This window comes from Capra hircus, chromosome 17 (assembly GCF_001704415.2).
Source record: "Capra hircus breed San Clemente chromosome 17, ASM170441v1, whole genome shotgun sequence".
Classification (NCBI taxonomy): Eukaryota; Metazoa; Chordata; class Mammalia; order Artiodactyla; family Bovidae; genus Capra; species Capra hircus.
The window spans coordinates 6751123-6771392 of record NC_030824.1 but is presented as its reverse complement, the minus strand read 5'-3'; the positions used below and the strand labels follow the sequence as shown (position 1 = coordinate 6771392).

The window sequence follows — 20270 nt, the reverse complement described above, 5'->3', positions numbered from 1 at the left end:
ATGGCCCTGCTGTGTGTGTCTGTCGGACTCAGTCTGCCCTGGGGACCCGCAGTCAGGGAGGAAATGCCACATCTGGTGTCCTGGGCTGTGGAGGGGGCACCCGTGGAGGAGAGGGTGTCCGCGAGTGTGAGCGGGGAGGGGGACTGTGTGTGGCCGGGCTTGGCCCCGCCCCTCCCCTTGTCCCCACCCCAAACCCACTTAATGAAATCAAGCTGGACGGAGGGAGGGAGTGAGGGAGGGAGGGAGGGAAGGAGGAGGCGGGGAGGGCCGGGGAGGGCAGGCGGCAGCCCAGAGCCGCGGCCACCGGGCACCGCCACGGACTCTGACTCGCTCTGCTCCACCTGGCGGGACACCCTGTGTGCAGAGGAACCGGTGAGTCCTGGGGCCCCCGCCTCTCTCGGGGAGCCCAGGCTGTCTTGGAGTTTAGGGGGCCGGCGTGAGTGCTTTCGGGGGCTTCTCTAAGTATGTGTGAGCCTTGAGTGTGTGTCGGATGCTGTGTACGTGTGCGACCTGTGTTAACAGGACGGGTGGCCAGCTGTGTGTGCGCCGGGACGATGCGTCCTGAGCGCAGTGCTGTGGCGTGTGTGTGCGGTTGGGGCCTTGCTGTAGGGGGTGTGCTGGAAAGTGGGCGCCGGGGGTGGGTGTTCCCGGGGTCCGCAGGAGGGTGGTGTGTACGGGGTGGTCCCATCTGTGGGGATCCCCAGCGGGTCAGGGGGTACGTTGCGCAAGTATAGCGTGCACCCGTGCGTGTTCTCTGTGGGTCTGGGCTGGGGTCCATGTAGCCATCCGGGGTGTCGGGACTCTGCATTTGTGTCTTTCGCGCCTGTGTTGTGTGTCTGTACCGCGTGTATATGCGTGGGTTTCAAGACCTCAGGGAAAGACTCCCGTCCTTCCCCAGGCCTCCCCTCCAAGGGGCCCAGGGCCTTGTCCTTGGCTGCCCTGGAGCAGGGGCTTCAGAGCTTCAGCCAGAACCCCTCCCCCCAAGGCCACTAATTGAAGCCAGGTTTCTGTGGGCTCCCCTCCCCCTCTGGCCACCAGTCCCTGAATGGGGGCGGGGCAGCCCCTGGCCCCTCAGCCTCAGGTCTTGGCGGGGTATCTTAGCCTTAGGGATGGATTTGAAGTATCTGCCTATTCCTGACCTCAAGTGGGGGCATCACATTTGAAAACAATGAACTGTGAGTGAGATGGGCTCTGGAGAGGGGCCCTGCTCCCAGCCTGGAGTCCTGGATAATCACGTGGTACTACTAATTGACATCTCCACCGCTATTTCTTGTCCTAACAATAGTCCAGGAAGGTGACCTTCTCCCCATCGTACAGATATGGAAACTGAGGCTCAGAGAGGTGCGATGCCTGACCTCAGGACACACAGCTGGGAAATGACCTCCACCCGGGTGTTCAGAGCCGCCTCTCTAGTCCGGCTCCGTTCTGACCGACTGTGTGACCCTGGGCAGGCCTTTCCCAGTGTCGGGCCTGGGTTTCCTCTTGGATGAAATGAGAGGGGTTGGCCTGACCCCACCTCCTCGTGGCCCATGAATTTCTGCGTCCTGGAAAGAAAAAATGAGGAGCAGGGAGGAGCTGAGGGCAGCAGATGGGCAGGACAATCATGTCAGAGCAGCCCAGGTCAGCGCACCCATTCTACAGACTGGAAACTGAGGCCCAGAGAGGTCAGGGGGCTTGTCCAGCAGGGTCACACAGCCATCTCCTGTGAAGCCCCGCTGGCTCCCCGCACTCAGCCTACATGTTTCCCAGGGAGCCCCGGTGAGAGGGGCGTATGAATGGACTCAGAGAGTCAGGGTCTCAGTCTTTAAGAGCCAGAAGTAGTTTGCGTGGCCTCTTTCCTTATCCTCTGCCCCAGCCCCCAAGGCTCTTGGGGAAAGGAACACTTTACTCTGTCTGACTCATTGCTGTGCGTGTGTGTATGTGTGAGTGTGTACATGTGTGTGTCTGGTCCCAGATTCCTCGTTGGCTACAGCTTGGGGAGATTTCACTCAATGAGGTATTAATACAAATTTGGTCTTTCCTGGACGATGGGGGAAAGAGTGAGCACATTTACATGTCAGGCAAGGATAATCATCATTTGTCCACGGGCGAGGTGGAAGAGTGCCCGCTGGTCTTGGATCTCTGCTGGGGTAGAAATACGGCTGCTTCTGAATTCCATCTCCTCCCGCCCCCGCCCCCACCCCCTCCAACAGAGCAGCAGCTCCGTACCAGGCGTTTTCTGAACTTGTGGTCTCATCTGATCCTAACAGCTCCAAGAGGCAGGCCCTGTGCTCACCTCCTTGCCCCGCCCCCAGTTTACAGATGGGGAAAGTGAGGCCCAGAGGAGCCGGGCAGCAGAGCCAGACTCGGAACCAGGATCCTAATCCCGGCCTAACTGGCCTTCTCAGTCCGGTGCCTGCAGAGCTGCAGGGCGGAACCTTGACGGCCGCCGCTGCAGGGAAGACCCTGGTCTTCAGGCCCCACCCGGCCAGCAGTTTACAGCGAGAAGTTTCAGCTGCCACTATGAGAGGTCACTCCGGGGCTTACTCGAGGCAGCAGGCAGGGAGGTGACTGGTGAGGGAGGGGCAAATCCGCCAAAGATCAAGGCTGTCTGTAGGAACCTAGGCTAACAAGTACCAGGGGAAGGCTCCTGAAGTTCATGGAACTGCTCAAATCCTGGTCCCAGCTGACAAGTCAACCAGGGAGTGTGAGCCCATTCCTGGGTCAGCCGGGGGCACATCGGAGTGTGAGTGTGTGTGTGTGAGTGAGTGTATGTGTGGATTCTCAGAATCACAAAGAAGGAAGGTTCAGATCCCAGCTCTAACACTTAGCATCTGTGTGTCCTTGGGCAGGTCACTGTCTGTCTCTGGACCTCCAATTCCTCATTTGAGAAATGAAGACAATGCTAGTGTTCTGGGTTTCTTTGGAATTGCACCCACAAAAGGGGCTCAGATGAGCAACTGTGGTAAACGTACATGGTGACCTACTCATTTAAAATGAATCTCTTAACTTCCCTGATGGTCCAGTGGTTAAGACTCTTGCTTCCAATGCGAGTTTGATCCTTGATCAGGGAAATAGGATCCCGTATGCCATGGAGCCCCCCCCGCCCCAACAATTTTTTTAAAAGAGCCTCTGGGTGAGTGTTGCCTTGTTTGATATCCTGGGAATTTCTTTTGTATTTTGCTATCTGAGCCAGTCTGTCTACATTCATGTCATATTGGGAGGCACCAGGTCACTTGGAACAAGCCAGTCAATGGCCCCATGTCATTCCTACATCACCTCCTGAATCCCCAAGTCACCACGAGTTGGTACCATCACCTGCTTTGCAGAGCGGGGCCTGAGACCTGGGCTCTCATGGGGACCTGCTGCAAGATGTTGGGCACCTGACTCCTTCAGCCCAGGAACTCGCTGTGTGGCCTGAGTCCTGCCCCTTGCCTTCTCTGGGCTTCTGTCTCTCCCAACTGCATCCCCGAGAGGGGGTACCACAGTCAGGGGCGTGTGAGGCTTTCCCATCCTGGCACATGCAGCCTCATCCAGCATCAGGGTCCTGGGCCCTCTGCTGGGCCAGGCAGGGACTCTCAGGGGGCGGCCTTGGGGGCATAGAAGGGGTCCCTGGGTTGTCTGAGAGGCCAGGCCAACTCACACCAGTTGGGAGAGTTAATGCTTTGGAAGCCAGGCTCCTCCGTAAAGCTGGGCCATAAGGAATTTATTAGTCATCCGGGCTGTCTGGGCCAGGGAGGGTCTGGGGGTTCATGTCGGGAGCAGCCTTCCCGTGGGGGAGGGAGGTGCGGAGTTCATCTGGATCCCATTTGGTGGCGGCCACAGGACTCCAGCTCCAGCTTTGTTTCAGGCACAAGGGTTTCCCTGGGGGACTTTGAGGTGGCGGTTAGCCGTGGGGCACATGCTCACTCAGGCCCCTGCTGAGCTCAGAATCTGGATGCTTCAAAACTTATGAATCTTTTGGTGACAGGACAGCAGATAGGCCAGGGGCAGTGGGGAGGGCTTCCTGGAGGAGGGGGTCAGCTTGCTCAGTTACTCACTGAGCCCTCCCTCGGTGCCTGCATCCAAACTCCAGCTCTTCCTTAGCAAGTTTTTGAATCCCTCTGAGCCTCAATTTCCTCACCTGAAAAAATGGGGAGAATGTAGTACTACCGCCAGCAGGCGGTTCCCAGGAGTGAAGAGAAATTTCATCTAAGAAAGATAAAATAGGGCCTGGCACATGGCAAGCGATGAAAGAGTAAGTTCTTCTTATTCGTTGAGCCAAGTCCATCAAGATGCATTTATTGGGTGCTTACTGTGGGGTCCAGGACCCAGATACAATGCAAAACCCTGAAGTTGCCAAGACGAGTAAGATTCCGCCTGTGCCCTCTATAAGCTCAGATTGCGGTGAGTCGTTGGGGGCGGGGGAGAACCGACGTGAACCCCGGGATGGGGTCCATTGCACAGTGGGGAGGCTCAGGCCCGGGAGGGGAAGCGATTTGCTAGAAGAGGTTCTGTGACCCCTGCACCTCCTCGGGGTCCCCTGAGGCCCCGGGGTCCCACCCTGACGTCTCTCCTGCCTCCCTTCCCCACAGGTCCCCAGCAACATGGTTTCCGCAGCGGCGCGCAGCCTCGCCGTGTCTCTGCTGCTGCTGCTGCTGCTGCGGGCCCTGCCCACGGCGTCCCACTCCATGTCCCTGCAGGCTGGCTTCCTGGAGGACACGGGGGGCAGCGGGGAGGCCGAGGGCTCGTCGGCCTCCTCCCCGAGCCTCCCGCCGCCCCAGACCCCGGCCCTCAGCCCCACGTCGGTGGGGCCCGAGCCCACGCCCCTGGCGGGCCCTAAGCCCCCCACCAACTTCCTGGACGGCATCGTGGATTTCTTCCGCCAGTACGTGATGCTCATCGCCGTGGTGGGCTCCCTGGTCTTCCTGCTGATGTTCATCGTCTGTGCGGCTCTCATCACCCGCCAGAAGCACAAGGCCTCCGCCTACTACCCCTCGTCCTTCCCTAAGAAGAAGTACGTAGACCAGAGCGACCGCGCGGGGGGCCCCCGGGCCTTCAGCGAGGTCCCCGACCGGGCTCCCGACGGCCGGCCCGAGGAGACCCTGGATTCCTCCCAGCAGCTCCAGGCTCACATCCTCGCCGCCACCCAGAACCTCAAGTCTCCCTCCAGGGCCGCCCCAAGCAGTGGAGACCTAGCCAGGGCACTAGAGGTTAGGTCAGAGGAAGAGGAGAAAGGCCCCCAGGAGGCGGACCTGGAAGTCCAGGGACGTGCGCTTCCGGCGGAGAAACCCGAGGTGCCTCCTCCGGCAGAGGAGCCCTGCTCAGTGGAGATGGACGCAGCTGCAGGTGCGGCGGCAGCCACTGAAGGTCAAGGAGAGCCAGACGTGGCTCCCTCACTCGCCCAGGAAGCCGGGGGCCCAGCTGGTCCCCCCGAAAGCCCCTGTGCTTGCGGCAGTGTCCCCCCCAGCATCTAACTGCCCCCTCTCGAACTGCGGGCCCTGACTGTTGGACCCCTAGCGGTCACCTCCTTGGGCATAGAAAGGCCCTTGGTCCCCACCGCGCTCTGACCACCCTGCTTCCTCCGCCACTCCCCGCTGCAGATCCCAGCGTGTCTGACCCTACCACAGTGGGCGGAGATGCTGGTCTCTGTCCCACCTCAGGAATCTCACCGACTTCCAGAACATCTTTCTCCGCAGCCCCAAGGGGCTCATCCGAAAGGCAGAGCTCCTCTGGGGGCTGGCGCTGGGAGGCGGGTGTCCCAGTCACAGACATGTCCGCTGAGAAACAGAAGTCTCAGGTCCCTTGTGACAGTCCCTTGCAACGCCGCTGCTTTCCATCAAGGCAGGAAAGAGAAACGGAATAACGACATTTTGGAAGAGGTTGAATGAATGGGGAGACGCACAGGGGCCTGGAGGTACCACAGAAGATCCATCAGGAGGTTTCTGTGAGGGCCCCTGCACGCAGCGCGAGCATTTCCCAAACTGGCTTCCCTGGAAGAAGGACTTTGAGGGCCAATGAACGAGTCGACAAAACATTGCTTCTCTGCTCTGCGCACCGCCTCTCCCCCAACCCGCCCAACTGAAGTCCTCCAAGGCTTTGACAAGTCCTGCAGTAAAGGCGCCCATGGAATCCGGTTTCCCTTAGCCTTTCCCAAACTGCTTTTGACCGTGGAGTACTTTTGTTTTTGTTTTACAGCTACAGAGTAAAATCCTGCAGAGAACACTCTGGAAGTTACTGCTCTAAATGTTCCACGGGGTGCCCCCTCTCCAGTTTCCAGATGGTCCAGGGTGAGGGTGGCAGGGTTTGGGGTCTCAGCCTCGCATCCTGCTACTTACTGCTGTGGGGATGGGGCAAATGAAGTTCACCTTTCTTGCCAGGGACTCCAAGCAACCTAAAAGCTGGCTGGGAGGTGCTGTGTGTGAGGGGACCCCATTCTAGGACGGGTCTGAAGGTATGGGGGAGGGTTTCCGACATCCACGCTGGAAGCAGGGGTCAATGGCCCCCCACCCTTCACACACACACACACACACACACACACACACACACACACACACACCTGGCAGCCTGTGCCCACAGCATTCTTTAGTCTTCAACAAGGGAGCCTGAGCTTCGTCCAGGATTTGGGGAGGCCCTGTGAGGGGGTTCTTGTTTCTATCCCTCCATCCAGGCTCCCCCACCTCTGCACAGCTGTCCAGGTGCTGGAATATAATAAACCAGCACAATAAACCTTTATTCAGGCCTGAGCATCCTGGTTTTCTGGGGGTGGGGAGAAGGAGTCTGCTGGGAGGTTGGGGGGCATTTCCTCTGGGCTGTTCTGTGGGGGTGGGGCAACTTTCTGGGGGGTGGGACACATCGACCTGGCCTTGGGGGCCGGATGGGTGTGGGAAATGGAGGGAGGGGTGGATGCCCCATGGGAACAGGGTCCAGAGATTGTGCCCCAGAAGCCCTGGGCTCATGGCCACCAAGGCAGTGTCCATGCGCGCCTCTGCGGCTTACGGTGTCTGCAGGAGAACCACCCACCTCTCCGTTTCCCCCAGGAGAGAGGGACCGTGGAGGGGCTTGGGGCCAAAGTTTTAGTTCCCCCTCTCCCTGAAGAATGGCTGAGGGCCGGTCTGGGTCTCACGGACAGCGGCACACTGGCCGCACCCTTGGCCTGCGGTGCTGGGGTGGAAGGCAGTCCCTGCCTTTTGTCTCCTCGCCCGCCAGGCTCCTCCTTGCCTTTGATGGTAATTCCTGTGACCACTGCTCCCCCAGCTGCCAGCTGGAATCCAGACATGGCTGGGCTGGGAGCATGTGCTGAATCCCTGGGGTGATGGGGGCAGGAGGCTATCCCCAACCCCACCCCCTGCAGCCCCTCTCCTCCTCTGACCCCACATCCATCTGGAGGGGGCCGGGGTTTGGGTTTGGGTTTCAAAACACACAATGGCCACTGTCTGACTCAGTGGGGAAGGACCCTCCCTATCTCAGCCCAGACAGGTGACCGCCCAAGGACGTAGGGAGAATTGAAATACGAATACTGAATACCAGGATGCTGTGTGGCTAGGACCAAGTCATTCCACCTCTCTGGGTGTGACGAGCCCTCTGCTTGTTCCTGAGCTCCTGCGGGGTCCTAGGCGCAGGGGTGTGGCTAGGAAGTACACGAAGCTTCCCCAAGTCAGGCAAAACCCAGGTAAGACAGCAGCAGACATTGGAGATCCCTGGGGAGCAGGCAGGGCTGGGTCTCCGATCAGCAGTGGCCTGGCCAGTGGCTCCTATTATTGTCCACTGGGCCCTCCAGAGGACGTGGGGCATGCGGTTTTAGCCACAGCCTGTTTCCCCAGGGACTGGGGAGGAGCTTAAGGAGGGGGTCTGAGCCCCAGTGCAGGAATCAACCTCTCTCTCACCTCTGAGCTTTTACAACTACTATTCCCACTGCCTAAGACACTCTTCCACCCCCTGCCTTGCTTTGCTAACTCTAATTTTCTGTTTGGCCATGCAGTGCGGCATGCGGAATCTTAGTTCCCTGACCATGGATTGAAACCTGCAGTGGAATCTCGGAGACCTAATCACTGAACCACCAGAGAATTCCCGTTAACTCTCATCTTTTAGCGTCTCCCTCCCAGGAGTCTTCCCTGACACCCTCCTCCCCCCTCCCCCCTTCCCAGTCTCTCTTCTACAGTCCTGTGGGCTCAAGGATGACAATAATCGCTTAGTTAAGGAGTATCTGTTATGTGTCAGGCACCGCTCTAAGCTGCGGACACCATCAGCTCATGGCAACCCAGGCACTGTTCTCATCCCCATATCACAGCTGGGGAAACTGAGGTCCAGAGAGAGGAAGTCCGCTGCCCAGATCACAGAGCCAGGATTCCAGCCGTGCGGTCTGATCCCGGAGTCTGAGTTCTCCGCCGGGCTCCCCTGCTTTTTCGATGAATGAGCGGGTGATTGAATGAAGGACGCCCTTGGGGAGGACAGAACGGCCGCACGACCTCCAAGGCTTGGAGCCCCTCCACCCTGCCCCCGCATCTGTGATGGAGTCACCCAGGAGAGGCCTTTGATGGGCTCGCATCTGGCCGGCATCAGCGGGCAGTGAGCCGCGGAGGGAGACCACGGTGGGGGTGTGTGTGGCGAGTCCAAGGGAGGGGGAAACAGCACGGCTTAAGGGAGCGGGTTGGGGTGAGGGGTTCCAGCGTTCCCAGGGATCCCGGCTCTGCCAGGGCAGAAACAGGCCCCCACTGTCCCGGGCCTTGTAAAGCCCCGCAGCTGCCCCCAGTCAGGGAGTCTGCCCCGGGGCCAGCCCACAGCCGCCTTCGAGGGGGAGGGGGAGGGCGAGCAAAACCACCCTGAGACTGAACCCCAGCTGGTGTGGGAATGGGGCTTCAGGTGACGCGAGGAGGGGCTGGGGTGCTGAAGAGCCCCTTCCCCGTGTCCCGCTCTGCTCTGATCATCTGCCAGGCTGGGCGTACTCTGGCTGGCGTTTTGTTGAGAACAGGAGGGACAGAACCCACGCCTGCCGGGCTGCTCTGTGCTGGGCTCATCATCTTTACCACTTGGGGTGCTCACCGTGGTCTGGGCTCTCTGGCGAGACCACCTGAGTCAGTGCCAGCTTCACGCTTGCTCTCCTGGCTGTGTGGCCTTGAGGGAGTCGCCTCGCCTCTCTGTGCCTCTCTGGGCCTCTGTGGATAAACAGAAGATGAACCTGCTCCAGCCCGCAGTGTTCTCCACCTGCCCAGCAGGGTTACCTGGGAGCTTTGAAACTCCTTTCTACCTGGCCCCCGCCCAGACCAATGAAATCAGAGTGTCTGAGGCTACAGCCAGGCAGTTGTCACAGCCAAGATGCAAGTCCCCTGGGAGAGGGGCCGGGGGTCTGAGCACCACTGTCTCCCCAGCACTCAACACTGCCCCTGGCACATAGCGAGCGCTCTGTGTGTGCGTATGCGTGTAAGGCAAAGGCGAGATGCTGCCGGCACATCCATAACCACATCTAATCCTTCCTACACTCTCCACGGAGAGAGGAGCAATATCATTACCCTCCCCCCATTTTGCAGATGAGAAAACTGAGGCTCAGAGGGGCGTAGTGACTTACCTAAAGTCACACAACAGGGCATAGCTGGTCTTCGAACCCAGGTCTGTCTGGCTTCTCAGCCTGGACTCTTCAGTGCCGAGCCTCCCACCTCATTTTAGAACTTCGAGCCCCTTCCCTGATGTGGGGTGGGCCCGAGCATTTTGTATCCATTGCATTTCATCTTGAGTCCTCCTTCCTTGTTCTGACCCCACCCTTCCTCCTGGGGTGATGACAGTGACTGCCAACTGCCTGTCTTTGTTTTCATTCATAGATTCTTGGAATCATCCAGTTTTTTTCCTTGCCTGGGATGATGTAACCCTCTGAGTTCCGAGGTGGCCCAGAAGTGTGTAGCAGGGTCATAGAGCTTCTGTTTCCCAAATACAGTTCTTTGTGAGCACCTACTCTGTGCCATGTATTGGGGAGGAACAGTTAGCAAAACTTATCTGAGGCTACATTCTAGCAGAGGAAATGAAACTTCATCAAAGAATCATCCAGATGCAACCACAATGATTAATAACGGAAATAGCCACCATTTATAAGTGGACTGTTATGCACGTGTCTGGCATTTTACCCATATTACTTTTTAGAGCTTTACTGAGGTGTAATTGACACACAATAAAATGCACATATTCAAGGGTGCAATTTGATAATTTTGACACGTGTTTAAAGCCATCACCACAATTAATATAATGGATATACCCATCACCCTTTGTAATCTCTCCTTACTGCTTCCCCACCCCAACCCCAGTCCCCAGGCAACTATTATTCTGCTTTCCATCACTTTTATTTTCTGGAGTTTTATATAAGTGGAACCATACAGTGTGTACTCTGTTTTTATGTATGGGTTCTTTCATTCAACATAAATATTTTGAGATTTATTAGTGTTATTATATCTACCAATATTTCACACTTTTTTTATTGCTGAGTAGTATTCCCTTGTGGGCGTCCCATGTGGCACAGTGATAAAGAATTCTCCTGCCAATGTGGGAGATGCAAGAGACGTGGCTTTGATCCCTGGGTGGGGAAGATCCCCTGGAGTAGGAAATAGCAACCCACCAGTACTCTTGCCTGGAATTTCCCATGGATGGAGTAGCCTGGTGGGCTGCAGTCAATGGGGTCGTGAAGAGTCGGACACGACTGAGAGACTTCACTTTTACTTTTCACTTTCATGCATTGGAGAAAGAAATGGCAAGCCACTCCAGTGTTCTTGCCTGGAGAATCCCAGGGACGGCAGAGCCTGGTGGGCTGCTGTCTATGGGGTCGCACAGAGTCGGACATGACTAAAGCAACTTAGCAGCAGCAGCAGCAGTCAGTATTCTTGCCTGGAAAGTTTCATGGACAGAGGAGCCTGGGAGGCTACACTCCAAGGGGTTGCAACAAATTGGACACAACTAAACACACACACAGACACACACACACACACACACAGAGTATTCCCTTGTATATACATATGAAAACTTATCCATTTTCCTGTTGATGGATGTTCGTGTGGTTTCCGGCTTTGGCTATTACAAAAAAAGCTATGAACTACTGGATGTTATTTTATCTCTCCTCCCAACCTTATTAAAGAGACGATTGTTAGTGCTCCCCATTTTACAGATGAGACTCATGGAGACTCTGAGAGGTCAAGTAACCTGTCCAAGGTCACACAGCCAGTAGTTGGAGCACAGAATCTTAAAAGAATGAGAATTTTTGAGCTAAGTGACTTTAGAGAACCTCTAAAGTTGAGAGAGACTCAGACCAGGCCCTCATTTTATACTTGGTCATTTGAGGACCAGACGGGCTGGGTCTCGTCTAAAGCTGGGTGAGAATTCGGGGTTCTGCTGGGCAGTCTTGCACGGTATCCAGCTGCACTCTGCTTTATCCGGACTCTTCATCTGGTTTGGGGGAAGGATCTGTCTGGAGTGGGACAGGGATTTGTCATTTTTTCAGGAGGTTTTAATTTCGGGATTCCTCCGGCTGCTCAGAAATAGCAGGAAGGATTTGGTGCTGGCTCCAGGGCCCGGGAGATTCCCCCGCAGCTGCTCCCCCTCCCCAGGCGGGTGCAGGGTTTATGGTGGCAGCTGCAAAGTATAAAATAGCTCTGCTCGTAAATCCGCTCTTGCCAGGGTCCCTGATGCCAGAGGCCTCTGCAATGCTCAGCATGGTTTCCCCCTCCCCGCCTACGGGGGCCCTGCAGTTACGCTGACGGTGCCGGGAAGGCTGGAGGGTCCAGGTCTAGAGTGGTCACCTGCGGCCTCTCACTAAGGGTTTGGAGAGTTGGTCTCAGCTTGGAGGGCCTGGAGGGGGAAAAGACTAGGATTGCACAGGCCGGACTGGGGACAATGAGGGGAGAAGGTTGTGGTGGACATGGAAATGAGAAACAGAGACCTAGTTAGGGTCCTCTTATGTGTGACTTGGGCATGTCAACTTGTTGAACTGTAGTTTCCTCACTTGTACAGCTGGGGCCCTATCTCCTCAGAATGCTGTGAGGTTAATGGATGTGAATGCACTTTACACTGTGCAGGGCAGGGTAGCCTGGTGGGTAGGGGTTCAGATGACCTGGGTTGGAATCTCAGTTCTGCCACTTCTCAGCTGCGTGACCTTGGGCAAGTCACTTAACCTCTCCGGGCCTGAGTGAGTTTCCTCGTTTGTGAAACAGAACCTCGGAGGGTTGAGGTGGGAGTTGAGTTCATTCTCGTAGAACAAATCCCCCACAAGTGCTCATTGAATGTGAGCTCTTGTTTGCTGTAAACTGTGAAGTGCCATTCCTCAGAAAGAGAAAAGAGGGAAACTTCTGGCTCTAAATGTCTGGTTGTTCTGGGAGTCACTTCTTTCCAGGTCTAGGTTTAGAAGCTTCAGTATCCTAAAATCAGTGATTTTAGAGGCTTGGAACTTCACATTTTAAACATCTATTCTTGAGGGGCAGGGCAGAGGGTGCTAGAAGGGTTGGTGGACTCAGAGCACCACCGGCAGCCAGGAAAGTCCTCTGAACCCTGGGGAGAGGGCGACAGATGCGGCCAGAGTCAGCAACAGGGTGCTGTGGCCGTTTGGGGGTGAAAAGTCACCCCCACCCCATGTGCCCCTCTGCAGGGGCTTGGCTCCCAGTAGGGGCCAGGGGTCACATGGCAGCTGTTCCCCGTCTCCCTCTGGGGTGTGGTGTCCCCGCCAGGGTTTGGATACTGTCTGGTGGGTACAGCTGGAGACGTGGCTGTCGATATGGGCTGGGGAGCCCAGGGACTCGGGCGGGGCAGGTGCTGGGGCTATTTCTGGGGGGTTGGAAAGGTGAAGGGGACCCAGTGGGATTAATTGCCAGGTGGTCTGGAATATCTCTCCTTCCCTCTCTGCTGTGTATCCAGTATGAAACAAACCAAATGCTTAGACTGGCCAGAAATTTCTCTAGGCACGGTGGGGGAAGGGCAGAAGGTGTCTGCATCCTGGAAAGCCTGGGGTTCAGATCCCAGCATTCGGATCCCACCTCCAGGCTGCTCAACCCTGGGCAGTTTCTGCTCTCTCTCAGCACTTCACCTGTGAAACCACAGGTCCTGCCCTGTTGTGAGGCTTAGATGAGAACAATGCTACTTGAGCATGTGGCCCACCTCGGAGACCCCCAAGTCCCCCACCTGTGCCTTCCTCAGGATTTAAATCCCACCATGAGGGTGTTTCCATCTCTTCTTCAGCACCCACTGTGTAGCAAGAGTGGCACTGAGGACTTTCTACACACTGGGTTCTCACAAAGCTGAGGGTGGCAGGGCATGATCCACCTTCTGCAGAGGGAGGCATGGAAGCTCAGAGAGGCCAAGTCACTCCCCCAAGGTCACACAGCCAGAAAGAGCATGAGCCGGGTTTTGAACCTCCTGGGCTTGTAGGGATCCCATGCGTGCCTGCTAAGTTGGTTCAGTCGTGTCCGACTCTTTGAGACCTCATGGACTGTAGCCTATCAGGCTCCTCTGTCCATGGATTCTCCAGGCAAGAACACTGGTGTGGGTTGCCACGCCTTTCTCGACCCAGGGATCGATCCCGTGTCTCATATATCTCTTGCAACGGCAGGCAGGCTCTTAACCACTAGCTCCACCTGGGAAGACACCAGGATCCTGTAAGTAGGGCTCTAACCACAGCTCCACGCTGCCTGCAAGCCTACTCGTCAATGAAGGAGTGAATGAATGCGCGCGTGAATGCAGGATAACGGGGTTGATGGGGCCCGAGGCCGAAATGTCCAGACTTCCGTGTGACCTCCGCAGCTCAGCTGGTGGCAGGGGCGTCATCGCAGTTGTTGGTACTGCACCCTTGCGGTTCTACGAGGTAGAAAGGCAGCGAAGAGTGCGATGACCGTAACTGGCCGCGGGGTCAGGCCCCGCCTACGCACCAACAGAGGATGAGATGGTTGAGTGGCATCACCGATTCGATGGACCTGAGTTTGAGCAAGCTCCAGGAGTCGGTGATGGACAGGGAAGCCTGGCGTGCTGCAGTCCATGAGGTCGCCGATGCAACAACTGCGCCTGCGTACATCTTGCCTGGGGGCGGGGTCTGGGTGTGGGGCGGAGCTTGGCGTCCCTGCGCCTCCCACCACCACCTGGGGCCTGCCTGCCGGTGTTACCAAGTGTAGCTGAAGTGGCCTTCCAGTCCACGTGGCCGGGGAATGACCAAGCTAGTGGCTAGGCTCCAACCAATGCTTTGACCCTGCCCAGGATGCCGCATGCGGTCGACGCCGAGAGTCCACCAGGTCTCTGGGGCCTAGCCCACGGGCCCTGAGCTCTCCGGAGGGGAGGCGTGAACTTGGAGGTGAGGGGCCAAAGATAGTCACTCACTCTGGGTCTGGGGCCCCGGGGTGAAGGTCTGGCTCTGCCCCTTTCCTTGTTATGCTTCCTGAGGGAAGTCACTCACTCCTGGCCCTCAGCTGCTTCTCCCACAAAGGAAAGAAGGAGGCAACATCTACATTTCAGGCAGCTGGTGGGCCTCGAACTGTACCCGTGTGAGGCAGCGATTGTCAGCAGCTGAGACAAGGGCTGCAGAAAGCCATTTTCCCTGAAGTAAAAAGAGTCGCTTGATTCTTGGATGAGAACATCTCGGGAGAACCTGGCATTTTTTTACCCCCTTGAATCCATTGTGGGGAGAGCAACCACCCCCCCACCTTAAGAGACCCCTGGAAGAGGTGTCCCAGCTTCTCGGACGGTCTCTCCAGCATCCGAACAAACCCTCTCAGAAGCCACTTTCCACCTAAGGGAAGTTGAACCGGCTTGGCCCAAGGGCCAGTTTTCCCCAGCAGAGGCCCTAGCACAAGCTCTGGCTGGGTGGACAGGGCCAGCCATGGGCGAGCCAGTTAGAAACTCTTCTGAATTTTTCCCCTGGCCTCTCACGAAATAAGAACATCTCAACTTTGTCCGGATCTGATCCCCGCACTGTCTGGTTTTGAGTAGACTTCAGAAAGAGATAGAAGGAGGCTTTTGGAAGGTGGTGGGGCCACATCGACCAAGCTTGTCCATGTGTTTGCCCCTGAGATTCTTTTCCAGAAGGTACTATGGAAATACCTCTACATGGGCCCTGAGATGGGCCTACAAAGATGGTTGACGCTAGCGCTGATGCGAATAAATGAGAAAAGGGAAAATGACTTAAGTGCCCATCGCTGGGGGAGGATTAGGGAGATGGCGGCCCTGTCGAGTTCAAGAGGATATTCAGAGAGAATTCGCTTCTGGGAGCAGGGTCTGGACGTAAGGACTGTCGTCAGCACATCCTAATTTGTTTTTCACGTGAATGATTTCATGTTGAAAGATCACTGTGAAGTCGATTCCATCAGCTTCATTGAGCTAATGAGGAAAGCACCCATGCTCAGAGAATTGTTGACGGATGTGGTAACCCCAGGGGCGAGGGGACTTGTCACACCATGGGTGAGCTGGGGAGAGGGCTCCTGGGTCTGGTCTGGCAGCTCATCACTCCTATGGTCTGTGGTCTGTCTTACGTGAGGGAAAGGGCAGCCCTGGCGTGGTGGATTCACGCCTGTGAGTCACTTGTTGGAAGTGTGAACCCAGACGTCCACCACGCAGGCTTCGGGCACCCCAACAATGGAACCATCTCAGGGTGCCTCCAGGTCAGGCATGGGGGCAGAGCAGGCCCTGGGTGAGCTCACAAAGGGAGACCGCAGGCGGCAGAGCTGGAGGGCCCTGTGTCACCAGGCCATCCTGCATGTGGGTGTCTTTGCAGATACCAGGTCCTACTGGAGGGGCCTTTCCAAGGCCAGGGATAGAAGCATCACGTTTTCAGCAGTGCTGCCAGACGACTTTTCCAAAATGCGTCACCAGTTTCCATCACCATCTAGGTGTAAGAGTGGTTCAGGGTCCCCACACCCTTGCCAGCAGTGTGAGTTTCCAATCAGAGAGATGAGGAGTGGTGTTTCATTGTTTTCAATTTGGTTCTCTGATTATCTGTGAGAGAGAGGGGGCTTTTAACCCCATGGAGTTCCTCTCCTATGAATGACCTGTTTCTGGCCTTAGTTTCCACGTGTTGATTGATTAGGTATGTACTGGTTTTCAACATTTTTTGAGCCATAAAATCCTTTGTTCGAGTCAACTCTTCCTAGGAATCCTAACATAAGTTGAATGAAAGCAAAGCTGCCTCCTGGAGGAGGGGGTGGGATTCCCAGAGGTACCTGTTTGCCCCTCTTCCCCCTCTTCAGCAGCCCCTAGGGCTTATAGTTTGCAAACAGTTGGTATAGTCCCACCACTCCAGGTCTAAGTGGGGAAACTGAGACCCAGAGTTGCCCAGAAAAGATCGAGGCAGGTCCCCAAGTAGGCCGACTGTCAATGGTCATTCAAGAAGGATCTCTAGGGAGATGGTCCATCCATCAGTGATAGGCTCGTCACGTTCAGTCTGTGCCCTGCATGCCATTTGTTTTTTGTGTGATGGTGGGGGGGTGGGTGGGTGATGGATGGTGCTGGAGCTGGTGACCTCAGTGTGGAGGTGGCTATGGTGGTGAACATCTTTGCTTTGTTCCTGATCCTCATGGGAGTGCTTCCAAAGTTTTCCCGTGATGTTTGCTGTAGTTTTCTGGTAAATGTCTTTTCTTCAAGTTAAGGAAATTCCTTTCTATTCTTAGATTGCCAAGATTTTTGAGTTGCAGATGGACAGTGAAGTTTATCAAACGCTTTCCAGTATCTATGAAGATGATATTGTTGTTGAGTCGTTGTGTCTGACTCTTTCTGCAACCCCCATGGACTGTAGCCCACCAGGCTCCTCTGTCCATGGGATTTCCCAGGCAAGAACACTGGAGAGGGTTGCCATTTCCTTCTCCAGGGAATCTTCCTGACCCAGGGATCGAACCTGTATCTCCTGCATTGGCAGGGGAGGTTCTTTACCACTGAGCTAGCAGGTGAGATGGTTCTTTCTTCTCACCGTGGGGCACTGTATGAAGACCTCCCTGGGAAAGTCCAAATGAACTGATTTTGTCTCAAGCATGGAAACTCGCTCTCTCTCTCTCATCCACTTTCTCTGTCCCTTCTTTCTCTTTACCTAAACACAGACACTTTTTCAGGCCCAGGGAGCTGGACAGTAGAGGAGGGCGAGGCATCAGAATAGAAATGATCTCCCGTGCTGGGTCAGCGCTTTCCGCCTGCCTGACTTCTGCTGCCGTTTCCTGTACTAATCCCGGGGGGACCAGCTCCCCCCCATCTGGTTCCAGACATAGCCCGAGACATTCTGAGGTTGCGTTAAAATACTGGTGGCAGACAGACAGGGGAGGATCTTGAAGCCTGGCATTCCTCCCCAGGATGCTGGAGGAGGGGGGAGGCCGGGCGGGTGTGTGGTGGGGGAGGAATTTGTCTTGAAAGGGGGGGCGGGTTGGCTCGGGATGTGGGGAGAAGGGCTGGTTGCTAGGCAGAATCGGCAGAGATGAATCATGTCCTGGCGGGAGCTGGTTATGGGCTAAAATGAGAAGTTATCCAAGGATATGGAATCTTGTTGTTTGAGCTGGAAGGGAGTATGGATTCATCGGGTCCAGTCCCCTCATTTTGCAGACAGAGGAACTGCAAATACAGAGAGGGAGAAAGGTTTGCCCAGAAAGTAAGGAATGGATCTCTTGCCTCGTAGCTTTTTCCTGGGATGGTGGCCAAAATAAGCCCTTGGCACCACCTCCTATATTGTACGCAGTTACTGTTCTAGGTAACCGAGATTTCATGGTGAATCCTTCGACTCGCTTTCCCCGAGCAAGAAAAATTCAGTGTTACGCTGTGAGACAAATATATGGACAGTGTGATGTTGGGGTGGAGGGGGGAGGCCTGTCTAGGGAGGTGGCATTTGAAGTGAGCTGCAGATGCTGGAGGAGAAGCTCTGGGAAGAGGGCTGCAGGCAGTGGGGCCAGTCTGTGCAAAGGTCCTGTGGTGGGGATGAGTTTGGTGAGTTTGAGACACAGCGGGGAGACTAGGGGGCTGAGGGAGGCATAAGGAGGACAGGCAGAGCCTTGGAGACCAGAGAGAGGTTCAGTGGGAAGCTGTTGCCTGCCCTGCATCAGGGGCGTGATCCCTGTTGTGACCCCTTCTCCTGCCCCGTGTTGCCTGCTAAGGGCCTATCCTGTGCATGAATGAGCATTTAGTAAGCCCCTACTGTGTGCTGAGCTGTCCTGGGCCCTTCGTCCACGTGGTCTCATTTCATCATGTGGCAGTCTCTCCCAGGCTGACCATTGGAGGAGGACAGATGGGAGAGGCCCACGCAGGCATCCCTGGCCCAGGCTCTGCCCCTCACTGAGACCCTCTGCTTGGTTAGCTCAGCCGGGAAAGGACCAGCCTGCGTGAGCAGCTTGTCCTTTGGTTCAGCTCCTGAAGAAAAAGAGTGGGAAAGGTTGAGAGGAGACTCCAATCCCGGCGGCCGCCCAAGAAGACTTGCCAGGAAGCAGGGCCATGCTGGCCTGAGCCTTTGGGGTTGGAATGGATGCGCACCCACTGGAAGGGCGGTGGTCCCCAGGGGCTCTGCTGTGGTGGGAAAGTGAGGATCTCGAGCTGGAGGGCAAATGGGACAGTGTGAGAAACTCCCAAAGGGCTCTTTGCCCCAAGATAGTAAGCCCAGCAGATGCCTGGAATTCCACCAGTGATTTACTTGGTGGTGTTATCAAGCCTTCCTTTTGGCTTCTCTTCTTGTAAGATGCAAATCTCCTTTGGAGAAAAGTGAGAAGATGATGTCGCAAACCCAATATTGTGATAAAATTTAGAGATTGTAAGTGATAGGGGCCCAGGTGCTGAACAACTCTGAGGGACCATCAGAGTTTTGTTTTGTTTTTCTCCATGGGGTCACTGGAGACTTTGTTGGGGTTACCCTGCCACCCATCTTCTCCCTCTGCTCAGTCCTGCTTTCTTAGCCAGCCTTCCACAGGTGTCAATCCCAGGAACACTCCTGGATCAACACCCGGCTTGTTAACTCCACCTGAGAGTCAACCCTCTGGGGAATCTGACCTGGAATACGGAAGGTGGTAATGATGATGGTTATAAAGGTGATGATGACGGTGATGTTGATGATGAAGGCGATAATGTTGATACTGATGATGATGACGGTTATACTGATGGTTTTGATGATGGTGGAAACGTTGATACTGAAGATGACACTGATGCGGATGGTGATGATGTTGATACTGGTGATGACAATGATGATGAGGCTGTTGATGCTGGTGGTAACATTGATACTGGTGATGATGGTATAATGTTGGTGATGGTGATAATGTCGATGTGGATGATGACAGTGATGGTGATAATGTTGGTACTGATGATGACAGTGATGATGAAGGTGTTGAAGATGGTGGTGATGTTGATGCTGCTGCTGACAGTGATAATGATGGAGTCATGTCGATGATGGTGGAAACGTTGGTACTGATGCTGGCAGTGATGATGATGGTCGATGTGCCAGTCTGCTGAGGCTGCCATAAGACACCACCGATGTCGTGGCTTGAACAATAGAAATTTCTTTTCTCACACTGCTAGAGGCTGGAAGGTCCAAGATCAGATTTCCAGTAGGGCTCAATTTCTGTGGGAGCTTTCTGGCTATTAGATGGCTCCTTTGTCCTCGCATGGCCTATCCTCTGAGCATGAGTGTACCTTTGTACCCTTATACCTTTTTTAACCTTAATTACCTCCGAAAGACCCTATCTTCAAATATAGTCACAGTGAGGTTAGGCCTTCAGTATATGCATTTTGGGAGAGGGGACGCAGTATAGTCCGTAGCAACGGTCATGGTGACAATAACGATGGCGGTGACCGTGATGGGACGTTTGTCACTACTGCTGACGGTGGTGATGATGGTGGTGATGATAATGACAAGAATAACTGTGATAGTATTGAGGATGATTATGGTGATGATGATGGGGATGAGGGGGATGATGGGGATGGTGATGGACAGAGTCATTTCCTAGGCAGGTTGATAAGAAGTCTTGGGGTCCCCAAGGAGAGAAGGGTCTGGAATTCTCAAGGAGGAAAAAAGGACAAACATTTTTTTTCCTTCTACATTCCTTAGGATTATGTATCCTGCCTGAGGACAGTCTCTGGATTAAACCTTCTGGCTAATCCTGTTATCTTAAAATGTAAGTTATGAGAGTAGGTCTGGTGAGATCTTTACAACCTCCAGACATTCTCTGGATTCGTTCAGTTCAGTTCAGTTCAGTCGCTCAGTGGTGCCCAACTCTTTGCGACCCCATGAATCGCAGCACGCCAGGCCTCCCTGTCCATCACCATCTCCCAGAGTTCACTCAGACTCACGTCCATCGAGTCCGTGATGCCATCCAGCCATCTCATCCTGGGTCGTCCCCTTCTCCTCCTGC

General features: G+C 55.2%; 1 protein-coding gene across 1 annotated transcript; it reads left to right on the top strand.

The window, feature by feature from the left end:
- Positions 252-6693, top strand: TMEM119 (transmembrane protein 119). The gene is made up of 2 exons (XM_018061083.1): positions 252-372; positions 4554-6693. Exon 2 carries the CDS (start codon positions 4566-4568, stop codon positions 5433-5435), a length of 870 nt encoding a protein of 289 aa, XP_017916572.1. The 5' UTR covers positions 252-372; positions 4554-4565; the 3' UTR covers positions 5436-6693.